Source organism: Rhizophagus irregularis, chromosome 3 (assembly GCF_026210795.1).
Source record: "Rhizophagus irregularis chromosome 3, complete sequence".
Taxonomy (NCBI): Eukaryota; Fungi; Glomeromycota; class Glomeromycetes; order Glomerales; family Glomeraceae; genus Rhizophagus; species Rhizophagus irregularis.
The window spans coordinates 4236115-4261068 of NC_089431.1; the positions used below are offsets into that span (position 1 = coordinate 4236115).

Consider the following 24954-nt stretch of genomic DNA (forward strand, 5'->3'; position numbering starts at 1 on the left):
GTAGAGTCTAAACTCTAAAGGGATAAGAAGAAAAATGGCGGATAAATGTAAAAAAGACAGGAGGTAGCATGGGATAACGAGATGAAAATGAAAAAAAATAGTTAAGTAAAAATAAAAGTTACGAGATAAAGGTAACGCTTCGAAATTTTTTTAAAATTAAGAGAAAAATTTAAATCCCAACGGGCAAGTAAAAAATGATACTGAGGGATGAAATCTTCGTGAAATTGTACTAAAGACGTTATTTTTATAGTTATATTATAGGACCGGCGCAGTGTATTCTTTCTGGGGAATCGGATATTAACATATAATTTGGATCTTGTCTTATATTCATTATTTTTACATAATGTTCAGGAGAAATCGATGTAGGTTGACATCGAATAAAATTTTTTTCAATAATCAAACTTGTTATGTCCTTTTATTATTATTTTTTTTTTCATTATTATTATTTTAATTATATTTATTATAATATAACATAAGTGAACGATATGATAATCGATGATACGTTATTGCCAATATCAATTAGAATATTCCGGAGTATATAATAAAGTAATTATTGATGCTTTAACATTTGAAACTATCAAACTATCTAATTATAGATGGATAAAATACTGTATGTGTTAAACTATGTAAACTATATAAAACCTATAAAACCAGCTTTTTGTGATCGAAAACGAATATATACACAATTGCGAGAAATAAAAGATTTTTAAAATAAATAAGCGCATCATAAATTTTTCTAACTTGAGGGTATCGAAGAAATATATGTAATGATAAGAAAAAAAAATCGATAATTTATAAATAAATCGGTCAACACTTCCTTTATAATTGATACGTTCGTTAATATTAAAGATTAAAAGATTGAACAGGAATCTTCTGAAATTTGGTATACTTCATAATCTTCTACAGAAAATGTATCTCCAGTTCCCCTGATAGATTTTTCATAAGAACCTCTTTTACAACAACCACTATAAGAATTATTTCCAGATAAAACGAGGTCACCGTTACCAAATGATGGACCGTAAGAAGAGTTATTAAGTATAGCGGACCGTTCGTTCTTCACACGACTTAAAATACAATCATCATTTTTAAAAGAGAATATAAAACTATTACTAGCAGTACCATAACTACTTTTTGATTTCCATACAACCGGATTATACCCTCCAATAATCTCATTACCGCCTTTTACTTTAACAATTGTTAGAGTGCGAGCTTTATTATCACAGATTTTGTGAAATTTTTCGGGTGAAAATCCATCACGAGATCCACTAATTAATAATTTGAACTCATATGAAGAAGTTAATTCATCAGTAATTTCTAAATTGTCAATCCATTTTGTGATTATTTCAGCATGCTTAAATGTAATGATATTTGAATCTATACCTCCAAACGATTCATTAGATTTGGACATACGACGTTCCGGATTAGTCTTTTTATGCTCTGCAGCCATTTGAGTTATCTCCCTAGTAGTCTCCTCGGTCGGCACAGGTTCTAATTGAGCTACCTCCTCAGTCATCTCAGATTCTAATTGAGTTATCACTTCAGTCATCTCAGATTCTAATTTAGCTATCCTCTCAGTATCTTCAGTCATCTCAGTTATCTTAGTCTCTTGAGTCACAAAATCCTCTTGAAGCTCATCAGACATCTGAGATTCTAATTTAATGTCTTGAAATTCATCGTAGCGAGATTTTGGCCTATCATTTGGTTTATTGTTATGACTCAAAAAATATTTAACCAAGTCCTTATATAATTCTTTTGGTAAAACTCTCTTAAAAGGTAATACTTTTTTCGAAAATTCATCAGAAGTTAAATTATGGAATCTAATAAAAGGAATACACTCCTGTAAGGTATTCTTTAATATATCAAATTCGTCTTTTGATAAATCTAAAGGATCAGAGGAAAGTTCTGGATTTTGAGCAAATCCCCATCTAAGTAAATGTTCCCATACTTGAATTTCATTCATTTGAAGATTATTATTTTGAATAATTGAGACCAAAAGTTTTTCTGGAATTGAAAAGAAATTTAATGAATTAAATATTTTTTCTGGTTCGTTAGACGCTAAATTTGTACAAAAGGTTTGAAGGTTTAATAAACAATCATATTCAAAACTAGTTTGATATACGATATTAAAATTTTGTTCCATCCAATTTTTTTCATTTTCGATTAAATAATATTGTAAATAATTAATCAACTCTTCAAGATTAAGTTCACTAGCAACTTTCAAAATATTGATAATTTCTGATGCATCATATCCTTCCAAAGGAAATATTCCTCCATAAATATACCTAAAATAAAAAAAAAATTCGTTTGTAAAAAATATATATATATATTACATACTGTAAAAAAAATATATATATATAACATACTATAAATATAAATATATATATATATAATAAATTATTTTATCTATTTATAATTTAAATATTTTCTTACCTTAAAACTATTTGAAAAATTTCTGGTAAAATATTTGGTAAATTAATTTTTACCAAAGTTTCAGGATTTTTCTTTTCATTTGTTAATAAAATATTTTGAAAATAAGTGGAACGACAATTTAAAATGACCATATGGGCATGAAAAAATTTTACGTAAGGGTCACTTCCAACTTCAATTATAATATCATAAAATTTATCATCATTCAAATTTTTAAGTAAATTTTTTGATAAAGTTGATAAAAATTTATTATCATTCATTTTTTCCTGTTAATTGTAATTTTTAGTTTTTGATTTTTTTTTTTTAATTTAATTCTAGTTTCATGAGAGAATTTGGAAAATGATTTTTTGATCATTTTAACTTTATATATATTGATGGTCTGGCGTGATACCGGTTTGAATACGTTTTATTTATTCGTACTACATCGTTATTGTTATCCATTAACAGTCAAGTAACTCATTCAGTGTATGAAATTCACGCATTTTGCGCAGTGCGCAACAAATAGTCACGTGCAATTTGCGCGATTTTGCGCATATCCGCAAATATTTTCAAATATATTTTTGCGCAAAATTATTTAGAATTTGATTATAAAATAAATAAATAAATAAAATATTTATTTAATTAAACAGAATTAAGCAATATTAATTAAATTTTAAGTTATTAACAACTACTTAAGTACCTAAATGACCTAATTGACCTAGTCGCCCAATAATTGTAAGCCGCCTCAAAATCAAAAGGGTGGACCATTAATTAAAATATTTAAATGATAATAAAATGTTTCCAAGCCTCTTTATAGCAAGATTAAATACCTTATTAGTTTAGTGTCATTTATGCCATATTAAAGCAATAAAAAAAAAAATTATGATTTTGTGAATTGTGATACAAGAAATTTGCGTACTTTGTACTTTGTGGAATTTACGCACAATTTTGAAAATTCGGGTTGCGCAATGCGCAGATAAAAATCACGTGAAATTTGCAGAATTTAAAAGTGGTTTGCGCTCCGCAAATTCCCCAAATAGATTTCATACACTGTATAAATAAATAAATAAATCACTGCAGATTTTGTATACCGATCTTTCAAGTTCAAGTATTGTACAATCAACTCTGGCCAAATGCCAGCCTATCCCACAAATTTAACATTGCATTTATATAAAATGAGAATTTATGGTAATTGGCGGCTTTTAAAAAGTATACCAATACAAAATTTCAATAAGGCAACGCAAAGTTATAAAATTGGTTTTCATATCACAATTTGCCTTTTTTTTTGAGCCCGATCACTTAACCAACAAGAATCTTATCAATAAATAAACGCTACTAAAATTATTGTTAACAACTTTCATAGTGTTTTTGCTGTGGTGAAAAAATTGCGTAAGATGCATTCTGTACTGTATTGACTTCCATTATTAAACAACTAGCCGAAGCATTCTAATCACATGATCGTCAATTATATTACCATGTTGCAAAAGTATGGCATCATCTTGACCCTCTTATAGAAGATAATTCTGTATCTCGATCGAAAATACCTGCACCTGTTTCTAGTTCAGTGATACATGCAGTTGAAAATTATGATCCATTGCCGTCAAGTATTCATGTTCGTCCGGAACTTTTACCGTACATTCCTCAACGCCCGATATATTCAAAGACGGTGCCACCTATTATCCGCCGGGTTCACTTGGATGGTTCACTTACCTAAATAAGAAAGCCAAATCGGCCAGTCAAAAGACAATACAACACATAAATAAATCGACAAATCATTTACGATAGATGGCTCACGAAAGAGAACAATGCAACGAAGCATCATACTACGGGACGAGTGTGTAGCACTTCGATACCCGCAAAGCATTAACGCGAGACTTAACTTTCTACCAAGATGGTTATCATGAGCATATGTTATATCCTCCTTTTCCAGACGTCATCGTTTGACAAAAAACCGCACGTACGAGTACGTTTAGAAGAAGAATACGCGAAATTTTTGCTAGACTACCTCACAACAGTTGGAGCACATCTATGGCACTACAGTGATCTCCGTTCAGATACATCTGATGATACTAAAGAACTTGAACAACGCCCTAACAAAAAGAAACACTGATCTTAACAAGAATTTGGATTCCTACAGATCGTTACATCAAGAGAAGAAATCGTGTCTGATGACAGAATTACTCGAATGATTCCCTGGCCTCTGGACTGTCTAACACCAAATGTTAGTTTTTTTTATTTTTTTTTAGAGTCATTATCCTTTTATACAAGTAGATTTCCATTTCTACATCTATTTACATCTCAAACAACTTAGAATAGTGTGGACTACTCCACCTTTGAAGTATTAGCAGGTGGTAACTTATTAGTTGAAAGTAAAATACAGATCATTTTTAATTATTTTTTTTCGTTTCCTCGGATGGCAGCGTATGTCTTCCATCCCGCAGTCTTTTTATATCGGGTGGCCCGATTCGTTTGGTATTATAGCTCAATTTTTAATAGTCAGTATAGTCGAACTCCTATCCGTGAAATAGATTGACTAGAATAGCCGCTCTTCTTAAAGTAAAATAAATAAAATAAATAACATCGCGTGGTCAAGAACGATACATTCAGGTGGCTACCGTATTACACCTGATTCTAAAATTATTGGCCATACAGGTGACGGACATTGCAGTCTTTGTATGGAAAGCCGTCATGGTCAAATGTGCGTAGTAATATAGTAGCGTGTATATGTTGTTTTACGGCGGGATACTCCTGAAAATAACAGGATACAGGGTCACCTGCTATAGCAAACGGCAGGTGCTTGCTATAAAATGGCCCATAAAATCAATGTAAAGTGATATTTATAATAAAAAATTTTTAACATTATGACAAACTTTGGAAATTTTCTAATGAAATTTTATTAGTCTATAAATCTGTTTATAACCGCTACAGTTTTTTAATATTTAAATTTTATGAATAAAAAAATTAAAGAAGTCGCTGTATAAATTAACTGCAAAAAAATAGCAGGTACCCGTCATAAGTTACAGCGGGTTACGCTATATTTAGTGACGGTCTTTTGACCAGTATGGCTTGCCATAGGGTCTTGAGTGTACTTGAAAGTCCTTCACTGCGCTTCGTTCAATAAAGTCAATAATTTACATGTAATGGAAACTAATGTTGGATAGCTATCCTACTACTGTGCTGTAATATTCAGAATAAATGTATTTCAGAAGATTCTTTGAATCGTTGGTTTAATGTTTATGGTTAAATCTTGATAGCTTATTATTCCCAAAGTTAGTGAGCGTCATGGCCAAAATTATCCTACATTATGTTGGCCGTATTAAACTATGGAAATTCAAGCTTGGTTTTATAGTACTTTGCTCGATCAAAATACCTTATTCATTTATACTTTGCTCGATCAAAATGCCTTATTCATCTATTGAATTATGAATTAATAAATTCTATTGAGTATAACTGTTGCAGTAAAGCGGATTACGTGAACTGAAAAAACGAGTTTATCCGGTCTAAAGATACTATATTTTATAGGGAAAAAGAAAATTTTTTTGTTATAAATTTTATTGCTTATATTTTATTATGTTTTCCAGCTGAAATCATCAAGTTCTTATCCAAAATTAATTTTTTAGAAAGAAAACGAATAATTAATTTTATTCGTCCAAGTTATTAATTTCGCTTAAAACTATAATTAGTATTTCCTCCTAAAATTTCGACTTATTTTTGAAACACAGTTAGATACTGTACATTGTAATATACACAGCAAATATTTTATTGTAATCAAGCTTTTATTAATAATATATGATATGTTATATATACTAAGCAAAATATCTAAATTAAAACAATATTTTGTTTTAAGATTCAACTATGGATACAGCTAATCCAAGGTATGGATCAGGTTTGGGTGCAGGAAAAGCTCTTTTTCTAATATGAAATCCTTCAATTGGTTTAAAAACAAAATTTCTAATCAATATTCCTAACAATATTTTAAATTCAGTTAAAGCTACTTTACTACCTATACAATTTCTTGGACCATTATAGAAAGGTAAATAATTTAAGTTTGATATATTATTCACTAATGAAGGATCCAACCATCTTTTTGGATCAAAATCATCGGCTGTTGGACCCCAAATTTCAGGTAATTTATGAATTGTTGAAATTGACAATGATATTTCGGTATTCTATAAATAAATAATAATAATAATAATAAAAAATAATTAATTTTAAAAAAGAAATCTTTTAATGAAAATTAAAAATAATCGACATCGTACCTTTGGAATGAAATAATTCCCCAAAACTTCATCTTTAAGGTTAATTCGTCTAATATTTGATGCTAAAGCGAAAAATCACTAAGTTAGGATAAAAAGCGATTTGTTAAAAACGGGTCTGGTACGAAATCCCGACAGGTACGAAATCCCGAACTCTAATGCTGGTCAAACAACCACGTGACTCTGCATAATTCTGCATAACGCGGGCCATTTGTCGGGATTTCGTGATTTTGACCCGTCAGGATTTTGTACGGATCCCGTTAAAGGGTTAAAAACTATCATTATTAAATTTTATACCTGGAGCATTTAATCTTAAAGATTCTTTAACTATACAATTTAAATATTCCAAAGAATTAATCTCATCATATGTAGGATTGAATTTTGATTTATCAGGAAAGGCTTTAACCAACTCTTCACGCAACGTCTTGTTCATGTGGATGTTGTGCAAGTGAATACAAAGCCCAGCAAGTTGATATGCTTGTTGTTTCGTGTCCTGCAAATAAAAATGTCATGATCTAAATATTCAAAAGAAAAAAAAGAAAAGAGAAAAATGAATAAAAAATCAATTAAACAAACTAATAATTGAAAAATAACCGAAAATTTTTTTAATTACCTGATATTTTAGTTCATCATCAGTCATTTTTTCTTCAGCGGGTAGTTTATTATTGATATTGATTAACAAAGATAATAAATCCTTTCCTTTTAATTCTCCATTTTTAGCCTCGTTATATCTTTCTTCAACCAACCTCTTTGATACACGGTCAATAGTTGCGCACGCATTCTTAAATCTTTTATTTGCTTCTAGTGGAATCTCTCTTACCGATGGAACATAATTCGATAAGAGATTAAGAACAATGCGTAAAGTAGTTACTGGGTTATTAAAAATAGAATCATAAGCTATTGCTAATTCATTTTGGGACGTTAATGAATTAAATTCATAATTAAATCCTAAAATAGTATATATATAAAAATGTAAATTTTATTATTGTAAACGAGGTAAATGATATAATATCAATATAGAAAACAAAATTTTTTCTCTTACCTACTAAGCCAATAACATCCAAAGTAGCTTTTGAGATGTAAGGAGTAAGGTTAATGTTAGTTTCTCCTGAGTTTAACTTCTCTTCTATCAAACCTTTTAAGGTAGAACCTATACGAACAAATGATGGTACCATTTCCTAAATCACAAATAAAAATATTATATTAACTTAATTCATTAAAATTTCCATTATGAAGTATAATTACTTTGACGTTACTATACGTAAAAGCTGGATTCGACAATTTTCTTTGTCTCTTATGGTCATCGCCTTCTGCATATATGAGACCTCTACCAATAAGTGAAATACCAGACGCATTAAGAGGCTTAATAAAATCATATGCTTTATTTAATGTAATTTCTTGAACTAATTTTGTATCTGCGATAAGAAGAATTGGATTATTAAATAATCCATGATATTTTATAACGTTTCCATATTTTTTAATCCATCTAAGTTGTGGTACACCGGACTATATAAAAAAAAATATATTACTTGTTTAAAATATGAATTAAGACTGCCGGATTAATAATATTTAGCAATATTTTACCTCTTCTGTCATAAGTGTTTTGAGATTTCCGTAAAGTGAACTTTCAGATGGTGGACCAGGAAATTTTCTCAAAGGAGAAATATAAAATGGCCAAATAAATATTTTATAAGTAATCCATCCTATAATTCCTAACACAAAATAGCTAATTAAAGAAATGAAATTAATCGAAAACATTTTTTCTTTGTTAATAATAAATTATAACAAATTAGTAGACGGAGCGAGAGATTTTGTAAATTTGTCGTTTATTTAAATCTGAATTAATCGTGATAAGAATGATCGACAAAATATGAAACTCCTAGTTGGACATGAATACTAATATGAACAACAAAATGATGCGGATAATTTCTCCCCGATATTGTGACACAGCACGTAGCATTATTTATTTATTTTGCGAATTATAGATTATTTATTATTTATTCTTATTATATAATAATTAATAATCGTATTAAATTATTAACATGCATTTTGCTGAACCCAATTCCAAATTTGTTTATTATTAGCTAAAGCGATAATTTTATTATACAATAGTCGCGCTTCACTAATTCGAGTATAGTATGTACTGTATACCATGAATTTCAAGAACGAATTGTTTTGCTTTAAAAAAAAAGATGAATAAGTCCATATAGTATGTATAGTATGCAGCAATTAAAATTTTTCATTGTGCTGTAATTAGAATGTTATTACGATGACTAGGGCGAAATCAAGAATAAAGTTGAATTTTTTCGATAAATATAATTCATATAAAAAATTGTGCCTTTTAATAATGTCGTTGTACAATGAAATTATTAATTTATAAAAACATTTATATTAACATTTGGAATATATAAGAAGTAAGATATTTTTATTTTCTCTTGAGTACTTAAGAAATAGAACGATTTAACAATTATATCGTAAGACGGATTTTCATAGACGATGGTCAAACCAAAATATACAAAAAAAGAAATGTAATATTAAAAATGTAATAAAGAAGAAACCTCATTAGATTTGTCATGTTTGTTGAATGTAAGATTTATGCCAAGAAATTGGCTAATTTAGGGGTATCAATGAGATAGTCATAACTGGTTAAGAACTTAATCACCTGATTGACCGTTTTGATCTGATCATCAATCTGATTAAAAAAATGCATCGAATTAAGGAAGAATTTATTTTTTTTTCTAAATACATAAAAAAAAATAAATAATTAAACTACTGTTTTTTTTAAAAAAAAAATTGTAGTGTAGCACTTTTTTGGCTAACCATTTAATTTAACTATGGAATAATTTTTATTTATTATATATTCTTATACTGTTATGGGATCACACTGTACTTTTTTTATATTTATTGAACAGCTTTATTATTGATGATATATATAATAAATGAATACTGTTTAAATCATTATTTTTATACAATAAAACCTTAAATAGACTATAAATTAACTCGTGACTGATTTAATAGTGTAAATATTATACTAATCCATGAATTTTAATGCGTAGTCAATCACGTGACTGAGGCTCCTGCACAGTACAGTTGAAATACTTACGGATATGTTTAATTGGAATTCAAATACGGAAATACCACAATCTCATCATTCTAAACGCAGCTAAATAATTTATATAGTTTTTCTTATAAATTTCGGTTGTGATTGTATTTAATCTATTACAATCAATTACAGATATAATATCTTTAAGACATTTTGTTTTTCGGCATTGTATCTATTAAACTAAAATGATTTATTAACATTGTCAATATCTTTATCATAAAAATTTTATTTTCCTTTACCATATTAATGTGTATAGTTCATTTTTCAATGTTGACGCGACCACATCACTGTTATAAATTAAATTTTAAAGTAACTAATAATGTTATCATATACAATATTTGGGAAAAAGTAAAATATAATAGAATTACAGTATTATCATTTTTTTTTTTGATTTTAATCGTAAAATTTGAAAATCCAAAAATTATGAAGAGTTTACTTAACAGCGCCACAATCTAAGATGTATAGCAACGACGAATGTGCAAGTTGGTGAGGTTCTTTTGAATCCTTATATAGTAAAAGTACAATAAAATACTTTTGTATACTAATTGTCTAACTAGTAGTTTATACTTTATTCAGTACTCGTTCCAACGAGAATATATTAGTAGTTCGTATTTAAAGTAGTTGTGCTGATTTCAACATTTGTTCACGACATTGGGTCTCGAATAACAACATTAAAAAAAAATTCCCTTAAATTCGAAGAGTGTTTACAGCGTATATAAACGTTAAATTATGTAGCGTGTATACGTTATTTTTTACGGCGGGTTACCCCTGTTCTGTCAGGTTACATGCAATTTCAAGGGTAGCCTGTCGCAAAAAACAGCTTTTAATACGTTATATTTCATAGCGTTGTATACGTTATATGTTATGAAGGGTACCCGTCATAAGAAACGGCAGGTACCCGCTATTAATTACAGCAGATGTTCGCTAATGTCTGTTATGAAAAAACAAGTCAACTAATAATTAAGATCTGAGTTTTCATTTAATAAATATGGAAAAAAATTCAAAGATTCGGGCAAAATTAATTATAATATTTTCTATATAAGTCAAAATTACCTCAAAAAAATTAGGGGACCGCTGAAAAAAGTGGCGGGTAGCCGATTACTTTGGTAGATACTCGCCGTTTACTTTGGCAGGTACCCGTTGTTTACTACGGCAGGTACCTGTTATAAGAAGCGACGGGTCAACCTTGTAATTAACGGGTTGAACCGTCAGTACAAGGGTAACCCGCCGCAATATTAGCAGCTAACCCGCCGCTATTAATTGCGTATACCCGCTGTAAAGTATGGCGGACTGCGGCTTACCAATGCTCAAGTGGCCCAAGCGGCCAATTATATCATTGGAGCCAACACGTGACTTAGAGTAACTGCTGATTGGATATGACTCCATGGCGTCATCACTTGGAGCAGGCGATCGTAACATATTTCTGTGGAAACGTGATCGGTGTGACATCATGAAGCACTATTATTTAAAAAAATAGAACCAAAAGTGATGTTGTCGCATTGTTGGAAAATGTAAATTATCGTATACTATTCATGAATATTTTTTTTTTCTTTTTTTCATATGTAAAATGTTTGTTCACAAAATTATCTTTAAAAACTATTTTTAAAAAAAATCACCAGAAAAATGAGTCCACGGTTACATTGCAAACTAAAATGAATGTTCGGTGAGTAATCACTGTATAAGACTGATAATTAGATTCCATAAAATGAAGATTCATGAACACAATACAATAAACAGAAAACTTATTTTGGAAAAAATGAAGACGACGATAGCGTCGCCGAATTGGATTCATATACTCCAGCGTAATTTTAAGAAACGGACTACTTTTTACCTTAACGGCCTATTATTGTTCCTGCTATCAAAATTCATGTAAAGAAATATCCCATCATGGGATGAAAATACATTGTCGTCATCATATCATTTGTTCCATTTTTTTTTGGTTTTGGTTAACTCGAACGCGTGTCAAAAGAAAAGAAATTAAACTTTTTATTTATAAAGCGACAATTCTTTTACATGGTAACTAATTAAACTTAAAATTACAGTTTTTTTACGTAGACAATAAAATACCATTTTCTAATCGATAAACTTTTTCATAATTAAAGCAATAAAATTTGGTAACTAGTTAGTTGATACAAAATATAATTTTCAGTTTCATATTCCAGAAAATCTGATTTTTGAAATTTAAATTTTTTTTTTATATATTTATAAAACCATATCTGGTATAATTCATTTATTTAATATACTCTAATTATAACTTTTCGTATTATAAAGTCAAAAAAACAATTAACTTGTTTATACTATATAAGGGTTTTGAAGATATACCCGACCCGACCAAAGTGAGAAAGTCTTGACTCTAAACCCGACCCGAGTATAGTTCGACCGGATATCCCGGGTCTAAAACCGAATTTTCAAAGGAAAAAAAAATGAGCAACCACCATTTTTTCGGCACTATAATGGAACCTTAATGAATTATTATAGATTTAATAGATTTGTAATATTATGAAGTATTTGTTCAATAACTCGGGTCAACCGGGTCGGGTCATGCGGGTCGCCGGGTCATAAAATTATTGAACTCGACCCGAGCTTTTAAGTCGGGTCGGGTCACATGACCCGGGTCGACCCGTTCCGTTAGGAGCACTAGGTTAAATCAAAGGCAAATTTCGATATGAGAACCAATTTTTTAACTTTCATTTTACTATAATGCATGAAAATGAATTAGTAATAAAAAATTAGGTTAAGGCATTAGTTGTAATTGTAATAAATTACTTAAAATTAATTCATTTATGGTTTAATATAACCGAACATTACTATATATTTATATATTAAACAATCCAGTTATTTACAGTACTGCGTATTAAGTAAAAAAAAATTGGGTTTAAACATTATAATTTTAAGAACGTTGATATCAAGATCAATTTCTTTAGTGACGTATCCTTATATTGAAAACAAAAATTAGATAAAAATATTATAATGTTGATTTATATTTGTTTACCTTTATCACGAGGTTGATTAGAGCTCATATTAATATCTAATTCAATTTCTTTTGTAAAGTAATCTATAAAATCATAAAAATCAATTAAATTATGAAATAAAATATGTTGATTGTTAAAATGTAATTTTATTTACCACTATTTTCAGATTCAAGAAATTTTCTTCTTTTAATACTTTGGTCTAAATAATTATGAATGTGAATTAAATAGTAGAAAATATTAACAATTTATTGAATTAATTTCCGTACCATTGTCATTACTGTCTTCAACTGAATCATCTTCAAACTTTCTTTTATCTTTAAAATAATTTTAATAATAAGTAAGAACATAAAAAAACAATTAAACAAAAACTGAATAATTACCAATATTTTTCTGATAATAATAAAATGGATCTAAAATTACTTAAAAATGAATAATTGTTTAAAATTTTTCTTGCAACAAAAATGCGTTGTAATTAATAAAATTTGTTACCAATACCCTATAAAAAATAAGTGTCCGGAAATTGTCCAGAAATTGTCCGGAAAATTTGTCTAAATAATTGTCCAGAAAATGTCCAGAAAATGCCAGGTACCATGTCCGGAAATTGTTCCGAAAACACACTCGTTTCCGGACACTCATTTTGTCCAGAATTTGTCCGGAAATTGACCTGAAATATTTTTTCATAAAATTTGGCACAAAAAGATGATCAACAGGTGACCATCATTATAATTGCTTTTAACTTAAAGTTTTATATCATAGATATATACTATTTTTGCCTGCTCAGCAAATTTAATTAGTATGACAAAGAAGGTTATGAATGTCAGTCTTGTGCTTTTTGCATTTTTTTACAAAATTAATTTATCCTTTTTTGGAAGTAGCGTCCAGAATTTGTCCAGTTCAAATTATCTGAATTTTTACTATGTCCGGAATTTGTCCAGGTTTATCTGTCCGGAATTTGTCCAAAATTTTATACTGGACAAATTCTGGATATATTCTGGACAAAGTCCGGATATGTCAAAATTTTAGGTATCAAATTTGTAGCAAAAAAATAGACATTTTCCGGACAATTTCTGGACATGCCAGATTTATTCTGGACAATTTCCGGACATTTTCGTAGACATTTTCCGGACATTTATTTTTTATAGGGATAGATTGACTCCTTGAACTCCTTAAAGACATTGCAGATTGAATCATGCAACTTAAAGGTCTACAGTCTACTCTTATAAATGGCATCTGGATTATTTATTGTTACAGGTCCAATGTCTGATGATTCTATAATTTTAGTTTGATTGGGATTATTTTCATTAACCCACATTTTATCAATTTCCCCAAATATGTTATCAACTGTTGGCCTTTTTGCTGGATCAGAATGCCAGCATCCCTTCATTAATTCAATATATCCTTCAGGTGCATTTGTAACAATTGGTGGTCGTAAACCATCACATATTTTAATTATAAGTTCTATATCATGAATTTCTTCCCAAAAAGGTCTTCTACCTGTCATAAATTCCCACATAATCATTCCAAAACTATATATATCTGAAGCTTCAGTATATTTTTGTTCTTGAAAAATCTCTGGTGCCATATAAGGAATAATACCATATTTCTCATTATCATTATTTGATTCAGTTGCAGATCTACTTATTCCCAGGTCACCTATGTACGCAAAATTTTTATCAAAAAAGATATTTCCACTATGTAAATCTCTGTGAATAATTTTTGCTCTATGTATTTCTATAAGTCCATATATTATATAAAATAATCTACTCAGTTTTGTCCACCAATTAATATTATAAAAGTTATTACTTAAATAATGTATCAAATCACCTGAACTATAATATGGCATGATAATTATCATATCTTTAGTAATAGGATCTTGAGTAATTCCAAAATATTTACTAACGCTATGATTATTACCGTTTGATAAAATCTGATAATATACCTTAAACTAAATAAATAAAAATTTAATTTATCATCATTACATTGAAAATTAGAAATATTGCCATGGACTATACCTCGTTCAGTTCCTTGGATGTAATGTTTTTAGAATTATTAAGTTTTTTGAGAACAACTGTATAATTATTATTACGAACAATTGTATTATTACAACTAGTGTAGTACAAATCAATTGGACCATCAACCCAAATAGCTTTATAAATTTTACTAAATCCTCCTTCGGCAATAAATTCTATATTTTTGAATTGATCATGGGGAACAAACTCCAATATCCAACGTTTTGAACCTGTAACAAAATTAACTCGTGTATTTCTTATAAAGTCATCAATGACTTTGTTCCTACTTAAATTAGGTTTGAATATTTCATAACATAATTGACAAGTTTCATAATTTTCGTCTATAATTTTTCCTTTCTTACATTCTTTACATTTTATCTCTCCCTTACTAAATATAGCAGTTCGTGCTGGCCGATTTAAGGACATATTGTCTGACATCATAAGCATATTTATATTAATTGTTCTGTTATTTCAAAAAATATATAATTTATTTGTAGCGTTCAAGAAAACCTTCTAGTATATAATATTAAAGTAAGGAGTTCAAAATCCTAAAAAATTATAGTAAACAATTAATCTAGAAGTTCATCATGGAAAGATTCTTGACAAGAATTCTATGAAAGAATAAAAGAATTCTGTAGTTGCAATGATCAACTCGTCTTCCGTGATACAGGTTACAATGATATGCTGCGTACTATTTTAAAATATCTCCATTAAAGGTAGGAGGACAAATTTCCAAAAATTCCATTGTCCTATATATACTTTTAAAATACATTATAGAGTATGGTACGGTATGGTACGATTGATAAATTTCTTTTTTCTTCAAAGGTGGCTAAATGTAGGGTTCAATGACCGCGGTTCGAGCTCCAAAACATGCCAAATATAAAAGTCAAAAATGGTATTATAAAACCATCATTCCGTCTTTAATTAAATTTGTACCAATTTTATTTAGGAAATTGGAAATCTTACGTGATAAAAATTATCAACATAATTACTACGGATGTGAAAAAAAAATATAATCCTTATTTTTATATTATAAAATTTTTATTATTTTTTTTAAAATTATCATGAGAATATAATACTCAAATAACTAAGTTGATAAAGGATTTGAATATTTAAATTTTAATTATATTTTTTCACCTAAGTACCATTAAATAGCGTACAAGATCTAAAAAGTGTAACTAAATTTCATAATTTTGATTAATCTTTAGGAGATATCATAGAATCTAATTAAGGGAATAAATCTGTAAATAATCGTTTTAAAGGGTCATAAGTCATCTTAACTTCACTGAGATGCGTCTCTACTACAATAATGTTCTTGTGCCAATCCCCATTTAACTAAATGTTCCCATTTTCCAGATCTCAATTCATCAATATCCAAGTTTTCACGTTTTAAATATAATTTCCAATAATTGAGTGGGTAGTTGAGTGAATTTTTTATTAGAATTGAATAAAATTTTCGGTTCAGGACAGATTGCTTCTAAATAAAATTCTTGTAAATCAACAAGAGATTGGTGATGAAAAATAATTTGAAAAGAGTCCCGATCTTTTTTTTTTTTAATATTTGATGATGTTTAATATTTAGTTAATTTTTTCAAATTTAATTCATCTGAGGCTATTGTAGTATTCATTACGTTTCATTTTTGATATAAACGTGGCCTATATAAAGGTACAGTACCTAAAAATAAATAAATAAACGAATGATTTTTTTTTATCAGAAAATTTTCTTCTCTGATAATAATAAAATTACTTACTTAAGAGAATTACGTTAAAAGCTTGAGGCGTTTCTACATCAAAGATATTTCAGTGCATATGGAATTCCTTAAAATCAGGTTCCTCTTCAACGTGAATGATAACATTTATTCAGTTTTAAGTAATTGTTCGAGCGCTTTGGTTCGTATATAATTATAAATTTTTTGTATTTTATTAAAGAAAAGAGAGAGATTTAATGCAAGGATATTATTTTAAGTCTTTTATATTTCATTTTTCTTTTCACAAAAGCTCCATTAACTCTCATATAAGCATATTTTTACGGGACGGAAATAATTTCCGATTTTCAATTTCTTTCATAACGGTATAATGCAAATTTTAACTATTTACAATAATCTATATGATAAATTTCTTTGGATTTGGGTGTGAGCAGCATTATTGTTGCAATCATGGTTATGTTGTTGCTTAAGATCAATAACCTTCTTTGATTTACAAATTCTTCCATGATGACATTCAAAAGACCTTCTTACAATGATTGATTCATCAGTTTTATCTTTTTCTATTCGTCCTTTTATGATTACAAATCCATTTGATTTTGCATACTGATCAAGAAAACGTTCTGCAAGGTCATAATTATTATTAATAAAATCTTGCCGCTTTATTAGTGACAAAATCTAGGAAAATTGAGTCTAACTTTTCCAAAATTGAATTTATAAATAAATTTTATTAATTTGTTAAACAGTTATACTAAAAAAAATACAGTTATGAACTTTGAAAAAGATTTTAAATGTAATATTTTCTTTTTTGTTGCCTTACTTCCTTACCAAACTTACGTATTTTGTATCTTCATCTTCTTAAGTTGCGTATTTGAGTAGTGTACCTGGGCAATCACAAGTTTATGAGGAAAAATTAAAACATAAAAGGATTAGTATGGTGGCAAAACATATAAACCCTATGAGAAAGTACTATCACGCAAGAGAGCAAAGTGCATAGAGGTACCTCATACGGTCACAAGCTATAGCTGTACATTAAAGATCTAAATCTAATAATTACAAATGAAATATTTGCTCTAAAAAACTATAAAATCTCATACAATCACTCTAAAAAAACTATAAATGAATAAAAATAAATCTAAATCTAATACATAAATAATAAAATATTTTCACTAGAAACAATAAATAAATGAAATCTACAATAAAAACTATAATAATAAATAAGTCTAAATACAATAAATGAATGAAATCTATAGTAAACAATATATAAAAATAACTACTGAACACTTGCCACATTGTTCATCACTAAAACAACTATAGAACCTCAGTTTCTCTCAGGCTACAGCTGGTCATTAGCGAAATATAATTTCGCCTAGTAAAAAGAGCCATGTACACGTGAATTCCTTTCTCTTGTAAGAACATAAATGATACTTACCACAATGACCAAATCAAAATTACAAGACACTGTGAGTTAAGCCCGCCCTAAGCTTTAGATCATAAGTCTTCCCCGAAGTGAGACAGAAGGACGTATTAATACGACAAAACAAAACAAAAGTTAAAGTTAAAATAAATAAAATAAGAATTTTATTAGGAACTTTTTAAAAGAGAGAAGGAATAAATACTGCGAAGTGGAATGAAAAATATAAGTTTATTGGCAAAAGTGAAGAAAAGGAACGAAAGAGTAAGAGAATAAATGTGCGAGTTTAAAATTTCTGGAGTGGCTTTTTATATAAATTTGTTAGTCAGAATGCAAAAATGATGTCATAATCAAACTAAATTGTGTCATGAAATAAAAGAGATGACTCATAATTAATAGTCTGGTTAATCTGATAATATTTTAGCTGATCAAGGTCCGCTTATAAGATTTTTAGTCGTGCTGTAGGTCACCGCGTGTCAGTATATATATTAAATATATATAAATAACGCCAGGGTGGTTACAAAAAAAAAATTTGTAAATCTTGAGACGCGATTTGTTATTCGCTGATGTCCCATAAATGGTTGGCTTATTTAGGTAATTTTATAAAATAAATAATTATTTAAACACATAGTTCCATATTGAAATAATGTTATCAGGTTTGGCGTTCCAGAATTGTCAAAATTCAAATAAGGATTCATTTACTTTTACGCTTAATAAAGAATTGAGTTTGCATCACTTTAATCATCTTGATTTTCTTATCAATTCTCAATCTTATTATCGTAACTGCTTGATAGCTCTTCAAGGAACTTATCGAAAGAACCTATTACAAGCGCGCCTAATGCTCAAGAACTCGGTGAACCTTCAACTCACTTATCATAAGGTGGTGTGTCTTCCTTTGTAACATGTTCTAATTGCTCTTGATGTCTTACATCTCAACATCTAAAAGTTTATCTCCATCAACCGCACTAATACATCATGATTTGCTATTGCTCACAGTCTTCTATAAGCTTTCTGCTCCGTCTTCTTTGATTTGTAATAACTAGGCATGATAATCTGATGAGCCGTTGAAGATCTATATATATTGTAGCCCGACTTGCATTAAAGTTAATTTCGAATTTTCATTTCCATTGCTTGTGTTAATAATCAAAGAATCGTCTAATTAATAAGTTTCATAACTAAGTTTCATCATCGTCTGTGGTTTAAGTATATTTTATCGGAAATATCAAAAGACTTGTTTTAGGTTAGATTTATATTATAAATAAAATCAACAAAATTTATATTCGTTTTAAATGATATATAAATTTTAAATAAGGGTTTTCATCAAAAAAAAAAGAAAATATATTAATTGAACGAGTTACCAACAATTGACTAATTAGACTATACGTTATACGAACTACTGAGAGTAGCTCATCGTAAAAGATTTATAATTAACTATAAATTTCGCAATCAAATAAGTACGGTGAGCTTTTTAAATTTCGATACTATTTTATCAAATAATTCAGATGAAAATTTTACCTTAGATGATATTGACAATATGTTTATAACTGAAATATTATGTTGTCTAATATTCACAATTGGAACGATAATATATATTTAAGAAGTATGTTGTAATTTTATTATTTATCGAAAAAAAAAATTAACGGCATGTTATACTGTAAATATTTACAAGATGATTTAAAATAACATACGTTAATTACGTTATGTTCCAAAATTTCAAATCGAAAAATCATTTAAATAAACATTTATAATAATTCGTTAACAATGTAAGAGGCCCTTATTCCGTATTTTTTATTCCATGTTATTTCTGTAAATGTATCGTATTCACGGAATTTATAGCCTCGAAACATGGAAATTATTCAAGTTGCTTAGATTTTTAGTTATTTTACCATAAATGTATCATATTTACGGAGTTTTTACAGAAATTATGGATAAAATTTTATTTATGAATTACTTGAAATGTATTTTGAAAAATATTTTTCTTTACGTAAAGCCAAGTGATTCGGTCACGTGACCAATGCACGGTATGATAATTTTTTTTTGAAAATCGCATCTCTAATACGAGGGTCCATTTTTTTTTATAAAAACCGATCTCCCACAATTTTTCCAGTAAGCGTGTGGATTCGGTTAAAAATATCCTACCGAAAATCACTTTCGGATAGGCCGATTTGAGTAGTATTTAATCGGCAATATAGCGTCAAAGAAAATCGTTCTTATTCGCGTAAACTCTTATACATAATTGTTATGTGACACCATGGTGGCTTAACAATCGCATGATAATTTCATTGATGTTAAAAATAAAATGGCTCAATTGGGGCATCTGCAGTTTTGTCTTTTTTTATTAATAAAGATACCCACTGATGAATCTAATCAGTAAAAAGCATGATCGTTGCCATAAGTACAAGTTTATATGGAGATATTAAATCTATTGGTGAACTTGGAAACAAAATTTTATTCGTATAATCTAAAAATCTGAAACTAACTTAACTAAGTACTCCTTTTGTACTCCATACGATAAAATTTATTTTATTTTATACAAAGGCAAACGCCAAGACTGATTAAAAAGGAAGTGGCCTTTTCATTTATAATTTATTAATATCATAATAACTCCGAAATTTTTCTAAATATACGTTATAATAAAGAATGCTCACATGTAATATTAAACAGACGATTTTCTTTGTCTTAGGATCTTATTTATTGAGAATTATCGACTATCATGTCATTTATGCTTGTTTGTGTTTTGATTTCATGTGAAAGCATTAATTCTTGGCTGAAACTTAATCAGATAGAGGTTTACTCCATGGAAACAACATTAACTTCGTATCTTTATTGTTTGAGTTTATTATAAGGATCTTGGTTGTACAACTATTTCGTACAACCCGATGATTATACACATGACCCCAAAATATTTCTATTGCTATTTAGGGTAATCCGAATGTTAATGTCCTACATGTACCTTATACTCATATCCGCCATAAAACGCAAAAATTAGTTAATGTTTTTTTAAAAAAAAATTTTAAAGGCTTTTCGTGAATTCACCACTCATTATAGATTAGATTCATCAGTATCATTGACGAGTACCTAATAAGAAGACAAAACTGCAGATAACCCTTTTTTCCTCATCATAATCGCAATTTAGCCATTTTATTGTTTAACATCAATGAATTATCATGCGATCGTAAACCGCTATGGCATCACATGGCATAAAAATTATATATTGAGTTACGTAACTTACGTTTTACGTAAAAAAAATATTTTACGAAATACATTTCAAGTAATTCATAAATCAACAATCGCACTCTTTTTTACATAAAATTAATAGGGAGTAAAAATTTACGCCCATGTTTATTTGTTTTTACGAATATTTTATTAGTGCATTATTTATATAAATAACGAGTCCTCAATCCATATTTTCAATCTTTTTATTTTCTAAATAAACAATTTAATAGAAATTTCAAATTATTAAATTTTATCGAAAAATAAGTACGCTGTAGTTATATTTGTACAGACTTTTTACATTTTCAAAATATTATCGTTTCTTTCGAGAAACTTACTCGTTAAGTTTTTATATATACGATTTCGTAATACAATTTTTTTTAAGTTTTAAATATGAACTCAAATTATTCAAATGATCAATTTTTTTGTTCTGATAATAACCTCTATCCTACAATTGGTTCACGTATGAATATTCCTCATGTGGATGTGCAGAATGCTAACATCCATTTACCAAACCAATATTACGGCAATCCAGGAGTCTCGGTAAATTCTTCTATCGTACAAGACAATTCTGTCATTACTCAACTCGTTCATCCTATTAAATTTATTTATCGGCCATCCAATGACTTTTATATTTATCACATCAAATGTAGAGAAATCTCTATTCAATTATTAAATGATTTTAGTAGTAACGTATCTAACATTAATTTCAATCAAAATGAATATATCTTTTATTATCAACAACAAAGCGATAATAGAATTTATCAAGTGGTCTGCGAAATAATTTCTCCATCTTTTATTGTTAATCTTTTAAATAAAACTATTTATGGAATTGAAATTGAACAAAATATTGGGGAAGAATTGACCTTCAAATTTGATCAAAAGGAAAATCTCAAATTTTATTTAACACAATATTTAAATCGTTTTTTATTAAATTAATTTATACATAGTATTTTAAAATTAAATTATTTTATATTTTTATTATGATTATTTTAGCCCAAACATTAAGTTTAAAAATAGGTAAAAATAAGATTAATACTTTATCGCATTATCTATAAGTTTTTCTTATTTTATATGTATAAGTAGAAATTATTTTATATTATGATTATTAATTTATGGAATAAAAATGTTATGATGATTACTGATGGAATTTTATTATGAAATATCAAAATATAGGATAGTTATTAAGCATTTTATATGCCACTTTAACGTTAAGGACTTAAGGGTCAATTCGGTAGTTTATTTAAGTTTACTCAACGTCCAACTTTATCTAATAAACCAACGTTATTTATGAGATCACACTGTACAGTTTTTACATTTATTAATTGATATATATAATAAATGAATTCCGACTTATCTACATATAAATCATTGCAAATGATTTAATATATACAAAAAACCAAGTCATTAAAATCATTAAATAAACTCATGGATGATTTTATTGTTGATCGTGAGAGTCTATAACTATATATAATAAAACACTTATCGTATAGGCCTTTAAGCTTGCTTTTTTCGATTTCAGCAATTTGAACGGCCAGATTGTGGCACTTACGTAGTATATAAAATATATGAAATACTTTGCCAGAGCTGGTTTCCTACGAAAAAAAAAAGAAAAAATTAAGTAAAATAAAATAATAAAAGTATATCTATTTATTTGGCCATTTTATTTGAATTTTTGATCTTCTCACTTTTATTGCTTGTTGAATTAAAATATTTATTAACAGTCCGTCGCTTTAGATTTCTGTAAAAAAGCATAATTAATGAAATATTATTGTGACTTCAACAAGAAAGGATTTTTGAGGGGGAGCTGAAAAATTTCATTGATAGTCTACAATAGTAGTCATTATTATGAATCATATATTTAAATTGAATAAAAAACGCAAATTACTATGAATTTTATGAATTAAAAGTCCATAATAAATTTTATGAAATGAAATTTTATCTTCTAATAATAAACTATTTTAATTTTTTAATTTGACTATGGCAGATTTACAATTTCGTCGAATTAGACATGAATCACCTCAAATTCGTAGGTAATGATATTTTCATACACATATATCATTCTATTTTTGTATTTATGATTAGTTTATAAAAGAAATCACATACTATAAGTTTTGTAACGCATAATAACTTTTTGTTTAGCCTAATAGCCTACTTTCTTGTAGCATTTTGAAAATGCGATTAATTTCAGCTGGGATTAAACAGAAAATTTGGCTAGAATTAAAGTTTATACCGGACCTTAGAGCTTGGATAGTAATCATAGTAATAGTACTCGTGTAACTCAAGTTAGCTTGAGTCAAACTCGTACTATTTTTTGACTCTCAACTCGGGTGCACGTGATCTGTAATGGCGCCACCATCCTACTTTTTCGCCGAATCTGATCGTACCATATAAATGCAAATTTTTAATTAAAAACTTTTTTTAATTTATATTTTGATATTATGTTTATTTAAATTATGTCTCTTTTTGTTCGATCAAAAGTTATATTCATTAAGAATCATTAATCCGGAATACATTATTCCTAAATTCTAAAAATCCATTTTTTTTTTATTTAAGAACTTTTATTTAAAAAAATATTAGTGTTCAATAGAAAACTTCCTTTACTTCTATCAAAAATATAATCTTCCTAAAACGGAATTCTCCACATTATTTCAATTACTCTTTATCTAATAAAACGAAAAAAAAATATTTATTTAAAAAACCTTTACTATTTCAATCGTTCCCTTTATTATAAAAAATAAATCTTGATAAAGAAAAAATATCATTATACCAAATTATCTCTTTATTAACAAAACAAAATAGAAAACAATCTTTGTTCTATCGATTTTCCGAGTTTAATAATACTCTATTAAAGATGTATGTACATAATTAAATAAAAATACACTCCCTTAATCATAGATTTCGGAATATGTCAAAGATACCACATTAAAAAACTCGTTTTGCTAGTAAAATAAAATCAGAATGTTGTGTTTCTCCACTTTCACTTTCACTTTTCTGAATATATGAACGTGACCAAAGTCACGCGTACATGTGATTTTTAACGATGTTACAATACGGTGACGCAATGAATAAATATTTCTTTGATCTCTTTTAGAAATAAAATAAAATAAATAAATATTTCTCCTTTGATTAGTGACTTCAGAATCTATATCAAAAATTTACATTTGCATACTGTAACACTTTGAATATCCACAGTTTATAAATAAGATTTCACCCTCATATACTATGCCCCTTGGATATTTGGATGTAAAATTTTCAATTTAACTTGGCGTCAAATGAATTGTTACTTTCCTTAAAAGATTTATTGAGCAATTATACAATATATATATGTGTGTATATACGTAAAATATTTTTATTTTGCTTTTCTAACAAGAATGGAATAACTTCCAACATAAATCATTTTTGATGTAAAAAAAAATTGATTTATTGATAATATAATATATTTCCATTATTGATGTCAAATAAAATACACTTTCTATAAACATTTTGATAATTTTAAAGCTAGATATCAAAATCATATTCCTGGGTAATATATTCTGGAAATATGAATTAAGAACGTTAGATTAGAATCTAATATTAAAAATTATTATAATATATAGTTACTTGCCATTATTATTTAAAGAGTTTATATCAATATCTAATTCGATTTCTTTTGTAAAATAATCTAAAGAAAAAATATACGTAAATTTTAATAAATCAAGTTATAAAATTGGTATATTATCAAAAAAAAAAAATTATTACCATCATTTTCATTTTCAAATAATTTTTTTCTTTTAATACTTTGACCTAAATATATTTTGGTTAATAAATATTGACATCCTAAATCTTATTACAAATTACATTGATATCATACCATCATCATTATTATCTTCAAACTT

General features: G+C 27.8%; 4 protein-coding genes across 4 annotated transcripts; 1 reads left to right on the forward strand and 3 right to left on the reverse strand.

Annotated features, from left to right (window-relative positions):
• Positions 1 to 449: 449 nt before the first annotated feature.
• Positions 450 to 2767, reverse strand: OCT59_021046 (uncharacterized protein). The gene is made up of 2 exons (XM_025320785.2): positions 2431 to 2767; positions 450 to 2282 (listed from the first exon to the last, which is right to left on the reverse strand). The coding sequence occupies exons 1-2, from the start codon at positions 2685 to 2687 to the stop codon at positions 851 to 853; spliced, it is 1689 nt and encodes a 562-aa protein (XP_025170535.1). The 5' UTR covers positions 2688 to 2767; the 3' UTR covers positions 450 to 850.
• Positions 2768 to 6248: 3481 nt separating this feature from the next.
• Positions 6249 to 8420, reverse strand: OCT59_021047 (uncharacterized protein; the record flags this gene model as incomplete). Its single annotated transcript, XM_025333658.2, has 7 exons — positions 6249 to 6575; positions 6666 to 6727; positions 6960 to 7155; positions 7276 to 7610; positions 7705 to 7840; positions 7908 to 8168; positions 8247 to 8420. The coding sequence occupies 7 exons, from the start codon at positions 8418 to 8420 to the stop codon at positions 6249 to 6251; spliced, it is 1491 nt and encodes a 496-aa protein (XP_025170536.1).
• Positions 8421 to 13941: 5521 nt separating this feature from the next.
• On the reverse strand, positions 13942 to 15193 carry OCT59_021048 (uncharacterized protein; the record flags this gene model as incomplete). The annotated part of the gene is made up of 3 exons (XM_066149591.1): positions 13942 to 14231; positions 14562 to 14682; positions 14750 to 15193. 3 exons carry the CDS (start codon positions 15191 to 15193, stop codon positions 13942 to 13944), a joined length of 855 nt encoding a protein of 284 aa, XP_065990481.1.
• Positions 15194 to 21469: 6276 nt separating this feature from the next.
• OCT59_021049 (uncharacterized protein) lies at positions 21470 to 22015 on the forward strand (the record flags this gene model as incomplete). The annotated part of the gene is made up of 1 exon (XM_025327589.1): positions 21470 to 22015. One exon carries the CDS (start codon positions 21470 to 21472, stop codon positions 22013 to 22015), a length of 546 nt encoding a protein of 181 aa, XP_025170538.1.
• Positions 22016 to 24954: the final 2939 nt, after the last annotated feature.

Bases quoted from the DNA above. Each gene is read 5' to 3' on its own strand.
- OCT59_021046 (XM_025320785.2), bottom strand. From the start codon at position 2,687: ATGAATGATAATAAATTTTTATCAACTTTATCAAAAAATTTACTTAAA. The intron at 2,283-2,430 runs GTAAGAAAATAT...TTTTTATTTTAG, and splicing joins ATTTTTCAAATAGTTTTAAG to GTATATTTATGGAGGAATAT.